Genomic DNA, 14,587 nt, shown 5'->3' with positions numbered 1-14,587 from the left:
AGATCCTTCTGAAATTCAGAGGATTATCAGAACTTATTTTGAAAATTTAAAGTCCAATAAACTGGAAAACCTAGAACTTGACAAATTTCTAGAAACAGTTAACCTGCCCAAATTTAATCAGAAAGATATAGAAAACCTAAACAGACTAATATTAAGTAGTGAATTTGAAACAGCAATTAAAAGCCTTGGGACTGCAGCATTATGCAGCCAACAGAAACTGGAAAACCAGAGCCATGAGTTTGCAGGAAGTTCCCAGGGGAACACAGGGAGAGAAGCGGAGAAAGCCCGAGTCTCCCAGCCCTGTGAGTCCTGCGGCTTGTGCGGGCTGACAGGACCAGGTGGGGAGGTTGGAGGGGTGGATGCGATGGCATTTGGCTCTCAGCTTGCCCAGCCAGCCAGTCTGATGCCCACAGGTTGGACCCAGGGCCCATGCAGCTGGCCCTCACCCGATCATGGCACCAGCCCTCTCCCCAGCTCTCTCACCAGTCTCATGTCCACTGGTCCCTGGTCTCCAGGACTTGCCAGGTCTGGCACCAGTCCAGCACCCACCCAGGCCCTCCAGACCCCAGTCCCCAGTCTCCTAAACTCCAAGCCCCCAACCCAGCCCACTGTCAGCCTCCTAGGCATTCGACATTCTGCTTCACCACCAGTAGCCATGGCCCTGCTAGCCAGGTGGCTGCCTTGCCACCAGTCCTGCCTGGCCCAGCACACAGCTTCGCCACCCGCCCTCAGAACCCAGCGCCTGGCCCTGATCCACCTGACCCAGGTCAACTCGGCTCCCAGACTTGGCCAGCCACTTCACTGCCCATCCACTGCCAAGCTTGCCCACACTAATCTCCCAAGAAAGGAAATTGGGAAGTCTTAAACCCCAGCCTTCAACTCAGTGAGCAACACGATAAAAAGGAAGGACTCAACAACCCATGGCCCACACTCCCACACTTAGATCATACCTCAAGAAGAAATGAAAACAAAATCATATGGAAACAAACAGTGAACACATATGCTAACTGACTTTTCTATCCTCCGTAGTGGAAATGACTCCTTAATTTCTTAGCATTTCCCCAAGCTTTTTCCTTTTGTTGTTGTTTTTGTTTGGTTTTTCTATATTGGGGTTTTTATTTGAATGAGTACTGATTGATGCAAGGACTCCTATATATGTATTTGTTTCTCCTCATTTCTAGCCTTTTTTTTTCTTTTTCAAAAGTGTTATTTTCAAGAATGGAGGAAGGAAGGACTGTATAGAGGGAAAAGAGGGGTGGGAGGGGTGGGGGGGAAGGAAAAAAATAACAGAATGAATCAAACAACATTACCCTATGTAAATTTATGATTACACAAATGGTATGCCTTTACGCCATGTACAAACAGAGAAACAACATGTATCCCATTTGTTTACAATAAAAAAAAGAAAAAAAAGTGTTATTTTCCTATGCTCTATATTTTGTGGGTTAGGGTTTTTGATTAGCATATTTTGATTTTGTTTTGTATCATCTTTGCCAGTACTCTCTCTCCCTTGTCTCACCCCCCTTTTTGTTTTCTATTGCTTGTACCCAAATTTCATTCTCTCTCTCCTTTATATTCTTCTATTTTTTTCTTCTCCTTTAACATTAACTACATATCCTGAGTTACCACTACATCTGCTCCATCATATTTTGAAATTGCAAATACTTTCTAGGACCTGACTTCCTTAACAAGACTTCTAAAGTGTAAGAAATAACACCAAGAATCAATAAATGGGATGGATTCAAACTAAAAAGCTTCTTCTCAGCAAAGGAAACAACAGTAACATCATGAGAGAGCCTACAGAATGGGAGAAAATCTTCAGCACACACACATCAAATAGAGAACTAATCTCCAGGATATATAAAGAACTCAAAAAACTTAGCACCACAAAAACATTGCTGGTGGGACTGCAAATTGGTGCAACCACTCTGGAAAGCAGTATGGAGATTCCTTAGAAAACTTAGAATGGAACCAGCTATACCACTCCTCTAAGAAAATAGAAAATCATGAAGACATTAACAAATTTCTGGAAGCACATGAACTACCCAAATTGAATCAGTTAGAGCATTAATCTCCAGAATATAGAGAGATCTCAAAAAACTTAACACCTAAAAAAAAAAAACCCAATTAATAAATAGTCAAAGGAACTGAACAGGTACTTCACAGAAGAAGAAATACAATCAGTCAACATATCTATGAAAAAATGTTGAATATCTCTAGTGATTAGAAAAATGCAAATTAAAACTACAGAGATTTTATCTCACTCCAGTGAGAATGGCAGTTATCAAGAACACAAGTAACAATAAATGTTGGTGAGGATGTGGGGAAAAAGGTTCTCTCATACATTGTTGGTGGGACTGCAATTTGGTGTAACCACTATGGAAAGCAGTATGGAGATTCCTTAGAAAACTTGGAATGGAATAACCATTTGACCCAGTTATCCCACTCCTTGGTTTATACCCAAAGGACTTAAAATCAGCACACTACAGTGACACATACAAAACAATGTTTATAGCAGCTCAATTCACAATAGCCAAGCTATGGAACTAATCTAGGTAATGAATGGATAAAGAAAATATGGTATATACACAATGGAATATTAATCAGCCATAAAGAAGAATAAAATTATGGCATTTGCCAGTAAATGGATGGAACTGGAGAATGTAATGCTAAATGAAATACGGCAGTCCCAAAAAAACAAAAATTAAATGTTCTCTCTGATGTATGGTTGCTAACCCACAAAAAGGGAGGGTAGGGAGGAGAAGAGTAGAAATTCATTGGATAAGACAAAGTGGAATGAAGGGAAGCAGTGGGATAGGAATAGGAAAGACAGTGGAATGAATTGGACTTAACTTTCCTTTGCTCACATATGAATATATGACCAGTGTAATTCCACATTATGTACAACCACAAGAATGGAATCCTAATTAGAATGGGTTGTACTCCATGTATGTATAATATGTCAGAATACACCATACTGTTATGTATATCTAAAAACAAAAAAGTACCCTAAAACACCAAAAGTACAAACAAACCACTCAATAAAATGGGCAAAAGAACTAAACAGGAACTTCTCCAAAAAAAAAAAAAAAAAAAAAAAAAAAAAAAAGAAAAGAAAGAAACTTTGAAAGAAAGAAAGGCAAAAACACACAGATGGCCAAGAAAATATGAAAAAATGTTCAATATTGCTAGCAATCAGGAAAATGCAAATCTAAACTACACACAAGATTTTATCTTTCTCTAGTCAGAATGGTCAAGAATATAAGCAATAATGAATGCTAGTGAGGTTGTGGGGAAAAGGGACACTTGTACATTGTTGATGGGACTGCAGACTAGTATAACCACTCTGGAAAGTGGTATGGAGATTCCTCACAAAACCAGGGATGGAGCACTGTATGCCATAGGTATTCCACTCCTTTGTATTTTCCAGGAGAAACTGGCAGACTATGGCAATACAACCACCTCAACATGTATAGCAGCACAATTCACAATAGCTAAATTATGGAATCAACCCAGGTGCCCATCAATAGATGAATTGACTAAGAAACTGTCATGTATATGTAATAAAATTTCACATACATACATACACAATGGAACTCTACTCACCCATAAAGAAGAATAAAATTATGGCATTTTCCAGAAATGGATAGAAATGGAAAATATTATGCTAAGTGAAGAAAGCTAAACTCAGAAACTCAAAGGTCAAATGTTTTCTCTCATATGTGGAAACTAGAATGAAATAAAGGAAAATTGGAGGAAGGGATAGGATCTACAGATAAAGGGAAGGTCAGTAACACAGAGGAGATGAGAGAGTAGAGGAATGGTGAAAGAGAGGTAATGCAGAATGAATTCTTTAAAAAATTATGTGCACATATAAAAATACCACAGAGAATTTTATCTTTGTGTATAAGTAAATGAACCAATCAGTATAAATAAATAGATGAGTAAAAAGAAGTTTGGTACAGTAGAGAAAGGATAATGTGGGATGAGAGGAAGAATGGGAGGGAAAAGGGAGGATTGTGAATTGAAATTGAATTCCATGTATGTATGCATTTGTTGGGATGAACCCATCTACTGTACAACTAAAGTTCTAATTTTAAAAGTATTTTTTCCAAAAAATAAAGGAAAATAATATCTCAATAAATAGAAATCTTTTGAAAATACAAGTGGAAATTCTGGAATAAGTTTAAGAACCAAATATTAAAATTCATTAAAGTGAATTAACAGGGAATTAGGAGAAAAATCAGTTAACTTGAAGGCATTGATAGAAATTATGCAGTTTGAATGACAGAAATAAAATGAAGAAAATTTAGCATCAGAAACTTAGCATCAAAGAAATGAATCAATCTATTTGCAATATGAGTACCATAAGTGGAAGAGAAAGAGAAGAAAGAATATTCTAGAAAATAATAGTTGAAAATTTCCAATTTTGCTGAAAACATAGACACAAAAGTTCAACAAACCCATATAGAATAAATGTAAAAGGGATCCACACTCAATATACACTAGTAAAAGTTCAGAAAAATAAAAATAAAATAAAATGCTGAAAGCAACAAGAGAAAAATGACTTATCACATGCAGCAAAGCCCCAGTGAAACTACATGCTGACTTCTCATCAGAAACAGTGGAGACAAGAAGTCAGCGGGGTGACATATTCAAAGTTCTGAAAGAAAAAAATTGTCTACCAAGAATCTTATACTTATGCAGAAATAGACATTTGTAGATAAGCAATGTCTCTGAGAATTCAGTGCTATCCAATCTACCTTACCAGGAATACTTTAAAAAAAGTTATTCAGGCTGAAATCAAGAAAACCCAGAAATTTGAATACACACATGCACCCCGAGCACCAATAAATATAATTACGTAGTTATAAGTGATATAAATATCTTCATTCTCTCAAATGATATAAAAAAGCAATTGTATTAAAATACATACATAATTGTATTATTGGACTTGTAACATACACAAAGGCACTATATTTGACAGTAACAGCACATATGAGGGTAGGGGTTAAAAGTTAGATAAGATGATTCTAGATGGCAACACAAACTCAGGAAAAAATAAAGAGTAGCAGTGACAGTAAATATAACAAATCTACTAATACATATTTCTCCTTTCTTAGCTTCTTCAGTGAGCATAAAAATACATAGGTACATAACAACAAGGTAACATGTAAAGATGTCACATGTATGGTCAATAATAGCATAAAAAGAATAAAAGGAAATAGAACTATTTAGAAGTAATGGTTAAATAGTTTTTTGGAATTAGTATAAAGTCAAAGTGTAGATACTGATAAGGTAAAATTTATATAGGTAACTCTTAGAGCAACCACCAAGAAAATAAACAGATAAATAGTGAAAAAAATAAAGGAATTAAAATGTTAAAATAGAAAATGTTTACTTACTGCAAAAGAAAGCAATAAAGGAAACATAGAGGAACATAAAAAGATGAGACATAGAACACAAAAAGAAAAATGTAGACAGAAACCCAGCTGGGTCAATGATTATATTAAATATGGATTATTAATACATAGGAAAATAAATTGTTAGATTGAATGGAAAAATAAGATCTAACTCTATGCTGTCTACAAGAGATACATAGATTGAAAGTAAAAGAAAGAAAAAAGGTGTATCATGCAAAATGATAAAACAAACTTTAAAACCAAGTTTTACTAGAAACAAGAAAATGTATTTTATAATGATAAAGGATCAATTCATCATGAAGTTACAAAAGTTATAAACATTTATGCACCTAATAGCAGAAATGTGTCAAAGAAAAAACAAAGTTCATTCAGCAAAATCTGATTTATTCTGCTACTTGGGAGGTGTAGGCAGAAGGATCACAAGTTTGAGGTCAGTTTCAGCAACTTGGTGAGACCCTGTCCCCCCCCCAAAAAATGAAAAGACTAGGGATGTAGCTCAGCAGTAGAGCACCCCTGGGGTCAATCCTCAGTACCACAAAGAAAAAAAAAGGGGGGTTAATGAGCTGAGTATGGTAGCCTGTGCCCATAGTCCCAACTACTCAGTGGGTTAAGACAGGAGGATGCTTGGCTTGAACCCACAAGTTTGAGACCAAAACTTGAGTTAACTTGATTAATGAGTTATCAGGAATTTGATCCATTTTGTCCCATTATCCTGGATATGAAACTCCTATAAAAACTTAAATTGATCCACAAATATACCACTTCTGATAATTTTGAAATAATATTTGAATATTTACTTTGTTCAGAGAATTGAAAACTTGGGACTTATGGTTTACAGGATAAGTTTCATTGTTTGGATTTTTAGGTTTTAAGAGAGTCTGCCCCAGTCTAAGGCAGTGCACATTATAACAATTCATTCATCTTGCCAAATGACCAATGGTAATGTTGGAATGCCTTCATTTAACACTTGTTTTCATTATCCAAGTAATTTGTACTCATCCATACTCATTGAGCATTCAATTAAGCAAACAAAAATAAAAAATAAATTATTTTTAATATCAGTAACCTGAAAATAGCTCTGGATATTTTCTGGAATTTTCTTCTATATGAGACATTGCTAAGGCTAAGGAGTAAAACATATATAGGTTACAGAGTCAAGGTGCTAATGAGCAGTTAGTTGTCATGTTACCTCACAAAAACAGGTTTTGTTTTATCTTCTACTTGATTTTAGGTCTCTATCCTTCAACCAGTGGAAAGGCCTATATTCATGGATATGAGATCTCACAGCACATGACAGAAATCAGGAAATCCTTGGGCTTGTGTCCCCAACAGGACCTGCTGTTTAATTACTTGACTGTGTCAGAGCACCTTTACTTCTATTGTGTGGTAAGTCAAAGATAGCTTCCTTCTTCTTGCTGAATTCATGTATTCTAGGTAGATTATCAAATGTCCATATCCTTAGACTTTTAAGTTCAAAAATTGAATTTTGATGAATTCTCCTTTAAACGTGAAGAGTGACAAAGGGAATAAACCACCACAAAGGCGATGTAAGAGCTTATGCGAAATTTCCTAAGAATAAAGTTGGAAGCACCATGTAAACTCTGGCTCCTCTCTCTAGATAAAAGGAGTACCTCGAAATTTGCATCTTCAGGAAATTGACAACATGCTGTCAGCTTTTAACCTGCTAGAAAAGCGTGATGCATTTTCAAAGTCATTGAGTGGAGGAATGAAGCGCAAACTCTCCATTATTGTAGCTCTTATAGGGAACTCAAAGGTAAAAAAATAAAATAAAAATAAAAAACTAAAAATGGATTCCCCCGCACATTTCAGCTATTCCAAAATATCAGCAGACACAAACCTGAGAGCTGATAATGGATCCAACACACTAAAATCAACCCTAAATTAAAACCAGATGGGGTTCATATTAACACATTGGAATTAAATGGCAACAAGTTTGGAATTTTTACAGCATTACTAATTCAGTTTTGTCTTTTATCTTCACTCAGTTGGACAAATGACTAAAAAAGTAAAATAAGAGTAAACCCCTTAACTGGCAAGACACTAATGGTACCACTATAATGTTTAGATGGTCACAGAATTGTTCTTCTGGAATTTAGGTGGTGATCCTTGATGAGCCAACATCTGGCATGGACCCAGCCTCAAGAAGGGCCACCTGGGATCTCCTTAAGACCTATAAACGGGATCGCACCATCCTACTGACTACTCATTACATGGATGAAGCTGATGCACTGGGTGACCGCATAGCCATCATGGCCAAAGGATCCCTGCAGTGCTGTGGCTCTTCAATATTCCTGAAACATTTATATGGTCTCTCTTCTTTTGGTCATTCTTAGAATATTGATGCCTAATAATATTTATTTTAACATAATTTTCATTATTTTTTGTGTATGTACCCAAAGCTTCAGCGATTCCCTCTGTTGAACTAATTACGGTTCTACTATAACCCATTTGAATCAGATGACTGTAGCCATGTGAGTTTGTCTCTGTCTTCTGTTCTGTTCCACTGGTTTATATATCTGTTTTTATGCCAGTACCATGCTATTTTAGTTACTATGACTCTAGAATAATTTGAAATCAGGTATTGTAGTACCTCTAGAACAGTATTGCTTTTTTTGCTCAGGATTGCTTTGGCTATTCTGGGTCTTATGTTCTCCCATATGAATTTTAGGATTAATTTTTCTATCTAGTTTTTCTGATTTTGTAAAGAACTCATTGGTATTTTGATGGGGATTGCATTTAATTGCAGGCTGCTTTTGGTAATATGTCCATTTTCTTTCTTTGGAGTTCTATTATTTTCATTTTTTAAAATTTCTTAGCGGATTCATTATTGGTGAATAGAAAAGCCATTGATATTTGTACGTTGATTTTGTATCTTTCTGTTCTGTTGAATTTGCTTATCAGCTTTAGAAACCTTCTAGTGGAATTTTATTGTTTTTGAAGTATAAGATCATATCATATGCAAATAGGAGTAAGTTCAATTCTTTCTTATTTATCAATTTTATTTCTTCCTCTTGCCTAATTGCTCTGACTAAAATTTCCAGAATTGTATTGAATAGTAGTGGTGATACTGGACATCCCTGTCTTGTTCCTGACGTTAGTGGGAATACTTTGTCTCCATTGAGAATAATGGTTTTGAGTTTGTCATATATAATCTTTATGATGTTGAGCTAAGTCCCTTGCATCCAAATTCCTTCAGGATTTTTACTATTTAAGGGCATTGAATTTGGTCAAAAGTTTTCCTGTATCTGTTGAGATGATTGTATGTCTTTCATCTTTGTTTGTGTTTACGTGATGTATTACATTTGTTGATTTGCATGTGTTGAACCAGCCTTGCCTCCTTGGGATGACACTGGGGAGCAGGGTATCCTCATGCTTGGCTACACATCTGGGATGGTTCTCCCCTACATCTAGCCACTCGGTTGGATGTGCTGTACCACTTGGGATTTCAGGAGCCAACTCCAGCTGACAGGAGGGATTATGGAAGAAAACAGACAGCATATGCTATTTCAACTGCCACTCCCCACTGCATGGCCGACAGGTCCAGCAGCCCAGCCTCTGGACTGATAGCCACACTCTAGAGCACAGCCAGATAGCTGCAACTGGCAGGAAAGAGATGAGGGCCACTGCCGTCTTCCTGGTAGGATCCCAAGCCAACTGGGATAGAATCGTCACTGCTACCACTCCTGAAGCCACATTGGAGGCAATAGTAGCAGCCAGGACTTAAGCCCACTGCTTCTGCAGAAACCGTCAGGGGCTGTCAAGTGGCCCCTTCTTCCAAGATAAGGTAGAGCTGTTGTCATGGTATCTACTGCTGCTTCAGATGCCCCGCAAGGGCACCCAGAAACAGTGTCAGGTGTGGCAGCTTCAGATGACCTGCGGCCACCTCATGTGACTGCAACCTCTTGATGGACTTTGGATATCTTCACCCACATTCAGCTGTCCTGATGGTGAGGCGCACCTCCCCCGTCCATGACAGCCAAGACAGGTGGGCCCTTTTTGCCTGTGCAGGCTGGCGTGACTAAGCAGAAAGTCTTCCATTAGCAGATAGGACATTGGGGTGCACTTCTCTTAGCCTCATAGACTGGTCTGGAACCTCTGACCCATGCTCTGCCCCTGTGCTGCAGCACAGATCCCAATAAAACCTTGTTCAGATGGCTTTATTTGCTAGTGGTGATTTTTATCTTGGGTAGAGTGGGCTGAGCTGAGTTGATAACACCAAGGAAAGAGCAAAAAACCACTTAGATTAATAAAAGAAAAACAATAGAACACCTAGCAGCCATAGAGTTGCTGAAGAGCTCCTGAGAGCAAAGAGCTGCAGAAGAGCTTCTGGGAGCTGCTTGCTGCTAGCTTCTAACTCCAGCCGCTGGAGGAGCCTCAGAGAACTGCCAGGAATAACTAACTCTGGCTGAAGAGGAACTATTGAGAAGTTTAGAGAGCTGTTAGCACCAGATGCTAGGCATAGGGTAACAGAGAGCCACTGGCACTAAAAGCTCAGAGCTTTCACACTAAGAGCTATGAGCGCCTTTGCAGCCCAGAACTCAGAGATGCTAAAAGAAGGGAGCTGCACTTTGCCTTCTTGCAATTTCTATCTGAATAAGCAAAGAACCCTCTGCCATAGTAACTGGTGATTTTATCTAAAAGGTTTTGCGTTCTTTCCTGAATGCAACTAAGTTTCTTGCAGACCAGTTTAATCCTTTCAAGACCTCATTTTTAACCTTTGCAAAAGTAGGTCTAGAGTACTCTTCAACCACTGGTAATTCAGTTCTACTACTGAAGAATGAACCCTCTGGGTTTCACTAAGTTTTTTGTTGATAAACACTGATTCTCTAACAGAATAAACACTGATTTTTTTCTTAACTATGTGAGCTCTGGTCTTATGTGAGCAACTGGAGGGGAAAAAAGAAAAGTCCATTTACACAGAGTTCCTACTTTTATTTATATAGCTTGACACTCAGCAAAGAACCACAGGTGCTCCCAAGGAGATTCCTATAGTTACTTCACTGCAGAGCTCCTCACTGCAATCATCTTCCCAACTTCTAGCTTACTCATTCTTCCCACACTTTGATCTCCAGCCTCTCAATTCAGCAGAGACTATTAGACTCTGTTTGCATTCCCATTTTCTGTACTTCCATTAAGAAATTGCCTTCAAGCATCTGTGCTCCTCTCGTGGTGATGATTGCCCTCAGTTGCCTCTTGTCCAGTGTCTAAAAACTGTTGTTTCATATGTTTTTCCAGTTTTCTTACTAGTTTATGATAGGAGTTCACTGAGATTCTACTAACATCAACAAGGCCATGAACTAATTTCAATTTCATTTATTATGGGTATTTCCAATGAATATGTAATTTTTAAAACACTTTTTCTAGTTGTAGATGGACACAATACTTGTATTTTACTTTCTTATTTTTATGTGGTGCCGAGGATTGAACCCAGTGCCTCACATGTGCTAGGCAAGCACTCTACCACTGAGCTACAACCCCAGCCCCACGTATGTAATTTTTGAAAAACTTTTAAAAGGATATATACGTCATTTTACAATATAAGCATAGCACCTGACTTCTGTTATTTCTGCTGAGGAATTCATTCTTATTATTCATCCCCTTATGTAATTTGTCTTTTTTTCTCTGTTTTTAAAAACTTTGGTTTTTTTTTTTTCCCCAGAAATTTGATTCTGCTATACTTGTCTGTATTTTTTTTTAATTTATTTACTTAAAAAACTTGGGATTCTCTGAGGAACCTCCTGGGTATATGGATTGATGTTTTTCATAATTTTTTTTAAACACAAGTTATCCACCATTATCTCTTCGAATATTTCTTCTAGGATTTGTTTCTCACATTGGACCATTTTGATCTTGGATTCTGTGTTCTCTTATATTTTACTTTCTTTTTTGTGTGTCAGTTTGGATCATTTTAAATGACCTCTTTCTCATTTATTGATTCTTTTCCCCTGTCTAGTCTGTTAAGATCATTGAATAAATTCTTTATTCATGATATATTTTTTCTAGGGTATACATCTGGCTATTTTATATACTTATACAAAAATTGTTAATGTACACACACCTTGTTTCCCCATTTACAGTAGGTTATTTGATGTATTTAACAAGGTTATTTTAAAGTCTTCATCTTACAGTTTCTACATGTAGTCTAATCTCTTACATTTTCCTCTATTAATTTTACTATACTTAGGGCTAGGTTTTTTGTTTATTTCTATGATTTATAATTTTAATGACTGATGCTATGAATAAAATAATAAGAGAGACTGAAGTATTTGATATTTATTCTCAGAAAAGAGTGTACTGATACCTGTCAGGCCACTATTGCAGACGATAAAGTCTAAACAATCTATATTTGAGCTATTACTGGCATATATTACAACTATGTTTAGATTCTCCTCATTAGAGGTATTTCACTCAGCTCTGCTGTCCTGGCCTACCCAAATACCATTGCAAGGTTTTCCAAAAATCCTTGAGTACTCTAGAGGGATTATTTTTTTCCACTAACCTACTCCACCCATAGCTTCTCAAAGGCCAGTGATGTGCACCTGGTTGAAGAAGTACTTGGCAAAGATTTCTCAGATCACTGAAAGAAAGGATTTTTATCTCATTTATTTACTGCCTAGCACATAATTATCATGCACCCAATAGTCATACCAGATTTCAGTGTCCAGAGGAAGAGAAGTCAAATAATAGACTTTTCATCCTATCTCTGCTCCATCTTGTTATTTAACTGAGATCATTATCAGTCCCTAAGAAAACCAATGAATTTATAAGGAAACTATTTACTAGGCTACTTACTGTTGTAGTCAAACGATTTGTGACATACTGCCTTGTAGTTCACCAAACAAGCTAGATATAGTCTCACAAGAAGTATGGAAAGTACAAAATTGTTTTATTTGTTCCTCTAAATGAATTTTTTTTCAGGTGTGGGATACCACGTTGTTATGGTAAAGGAACCTCACTGCAAAGTTGAAGAAATCTCAGAGTTGATTTATTATCATGCACCAACAGCCACTTTGGAGAGCAGTGCTGGGACTGAGTTATCATTTATACTACCCAAAGAGTACACTCACAGGTATGAATATAGGGATTGATTTTTAGATCGCCATAAATTATTGTTGCTTTTCTTGGTTTCTCTAGACTTAATAATTAGAGTTTATTGATGAAAACAAAACTCTTTCATAACTGTCACTTAACGCTGAAGAGAGAAATGTCACCTAACTATGATAGCTTCCCAGAGTTAACTGGTGATGATGGGGGATATATAGTTGGTAGAGTAAAAATTACTCCTAGTGAATGGAATGAAGGGAAATATTAACATAATGAGAAAAAACAGGATGGCTTAAGTTGTGGTTCTTGGAATGAAGAGGACAATAATCCAGTGGAAACAGGCAATTGAAGTGGAGCAGTAACCAAATTTTTCTTTAAATGGAGTCACAAAGAATAAGAACTCTATCTGGGATGACCATACTTAAAAGAAGAAATGGAAATTAAGAATATTCATCAATGACCTTTCAGGACCTGATATTTTAATCTTTTTTTCATATTCAAGTGAGAACATGCTTTGATATTCCATAGATTCAAGCCAGTAGTAATATTCAAGAAAAAGGGAAATGACTGTGTCATAAAGGAGGAGAAGAAAGAGGTCCTGCCGCATTTGAATTTTATGTACTCAGTTAACCAAAGAGTTCTTGAGAAGCAGCAGCATTGGGCAATATTGTCAGGCATTAGAGTAGAATCAAGACTGTAGTCATAGCTAGAGTGAAAGAATGAAATAAAAAGGAGAATTTGAAATAAAATTCTAGGTACGTGTCTCTAGAGAAACATGGTAGCTGACTTATCCAGCAAAGATGCTAGAGCCAAATTTTATATTGGCACCTTAGCCAAGTGTTATAGTTTTGATCCATCTGGAACTACATAATGTGTCTGAAGGAGACACATAGATAAAGCATTTGCTAAAGCTTACCATACTATCTGCCTATCCTGACTCATGGACACAAATGACATCCTCAGAAGAGATCAGACACACTTTGTTAAGATTGCATCAAGCCAGGAAATGGAAGGATCTGGTAGCAAATAATGTTGGAACATAACTTATTTCTAATTATTAGAACTTGGAAGAGAGAAGATAGGAAGAAGTTTCATTGTTGTCTAGGCCATAAATCCAGTTATGGAATGATAAACACAGAATAATATGAAAATCATGAATTGAGGCAAGAACATTTTTGCTGATAATGAAATTTTCTCTGACCAGGGGAGTTTTAAACTAAGAAATGGGAAGAAAAATATAAGAAAAAGAATTACCAGTGGGTCAAGTTACTTCATAATAACGTGAAAAAATGATATAATGGTTAAGTTCTTAATGATTTCCATTTCAACCAAAATTTTGATAGCTGACAGTAATCAAGCAGTTTCATTTTGACAGACATATTTCTGATATGTATCTATTTACCTGACTAAATAAGATGGGAGAGAAAAAATCACACATACCTGTATTCCAATTCAGTGGATGTATCTCACAAGGAAAGTATTCTTGAAGATTTAAAACTATCTTGTAACTTTACACAGTGCTTTTAAACAATGCTAAGACTTACTAGAATGAAACTTACATTTACAACATGGTTGTGGGATGATATGCAGCACTTCAAAGGGATAGGTAAGAGAGAGGTCAGAATTGTACTATATATCAAGGAATATGAATGTGATTAACTCTGAGCTAGAAGGTAGAAATGGAAAAATAATGTGTAACAAACAGTAAGTGAAGAAACAACTTAAACTCTTGCAAACTCAAAGGAACAAAAGCATAATTTATTCCTGAGACAAGATTTAATCAAGATTACATAGTAAAGGGAATAATTCAAGTATAGACATGTAATATGTCTTATTTACCTCAAAGCAGTCTTCTGACATTTTACTCACTTTTCTTAACCTACAATTACCTGTCCTCAGAAGATAGAGGAAATGAGAAAAAACTGCTACTCTCAATCTAATGCTAATAATTAAGAAAGTATTGGTTGATGAGGGAAAATATCAGACACCTTTTCCCATATTTTTATTGGTGCATTATAATTATAAATAATGTTGGGATCCATTATCATATCTTCATACATAAACACTACATAACAATATTTCTAATATCATCCCCTAGT

The 14,587-nt window shown here is 36.5% G+C and overlaps 1 protein-coding gene across 1 annotated transcript in view; it reads left to right on the top strand.

Moving 5' to 3' along the window:
• LOC124970456 (phospholipid-transporting ATPase ABCA3-like) overlaps nt 1-14,587 on the top strand; it is a 122,586-nt gene that overhangs the window by 49,070 nt on the left and 58,929 nt on the right. The window contains exons 12-15 of the mRNA XM_047533813.1: nt 6,655-6,809; nt 7,042-7,197; nt 7,541-7,751; nt 12,363-12,513. Of these exons, the coding sequence (XP_047389769.1) occupies nt 6,655-6,809; nt 7,042-7,197; nt 7,541-7,751; nt 12,363-12,513 (673 nt within the window). The remainder of the gene's footprint in view (nt 1-6,654; nt 6,810-7,041; nt 7,198-7,540; nt 7,752-12,362; nt 12,514-14,587) is intronic.

Source organism: Sciurus carolinensis, chromosome 18, assembly GCF_902686445.1.
Source record: "Sciurus carolinensis chromosome 18, mSciCar1.2, whole genome shotgun sequence".
Taxonomy (NCBI): domain Eukaryota; kingdom Metazoa; phylum Chordata; class Mammalia; order Rodentia; family Sciuridae; genus Sciurus; species Sciurus carolinensis.
This window is presented reverse-complemented; position numbering and strand designations above follow the sequence as displayed.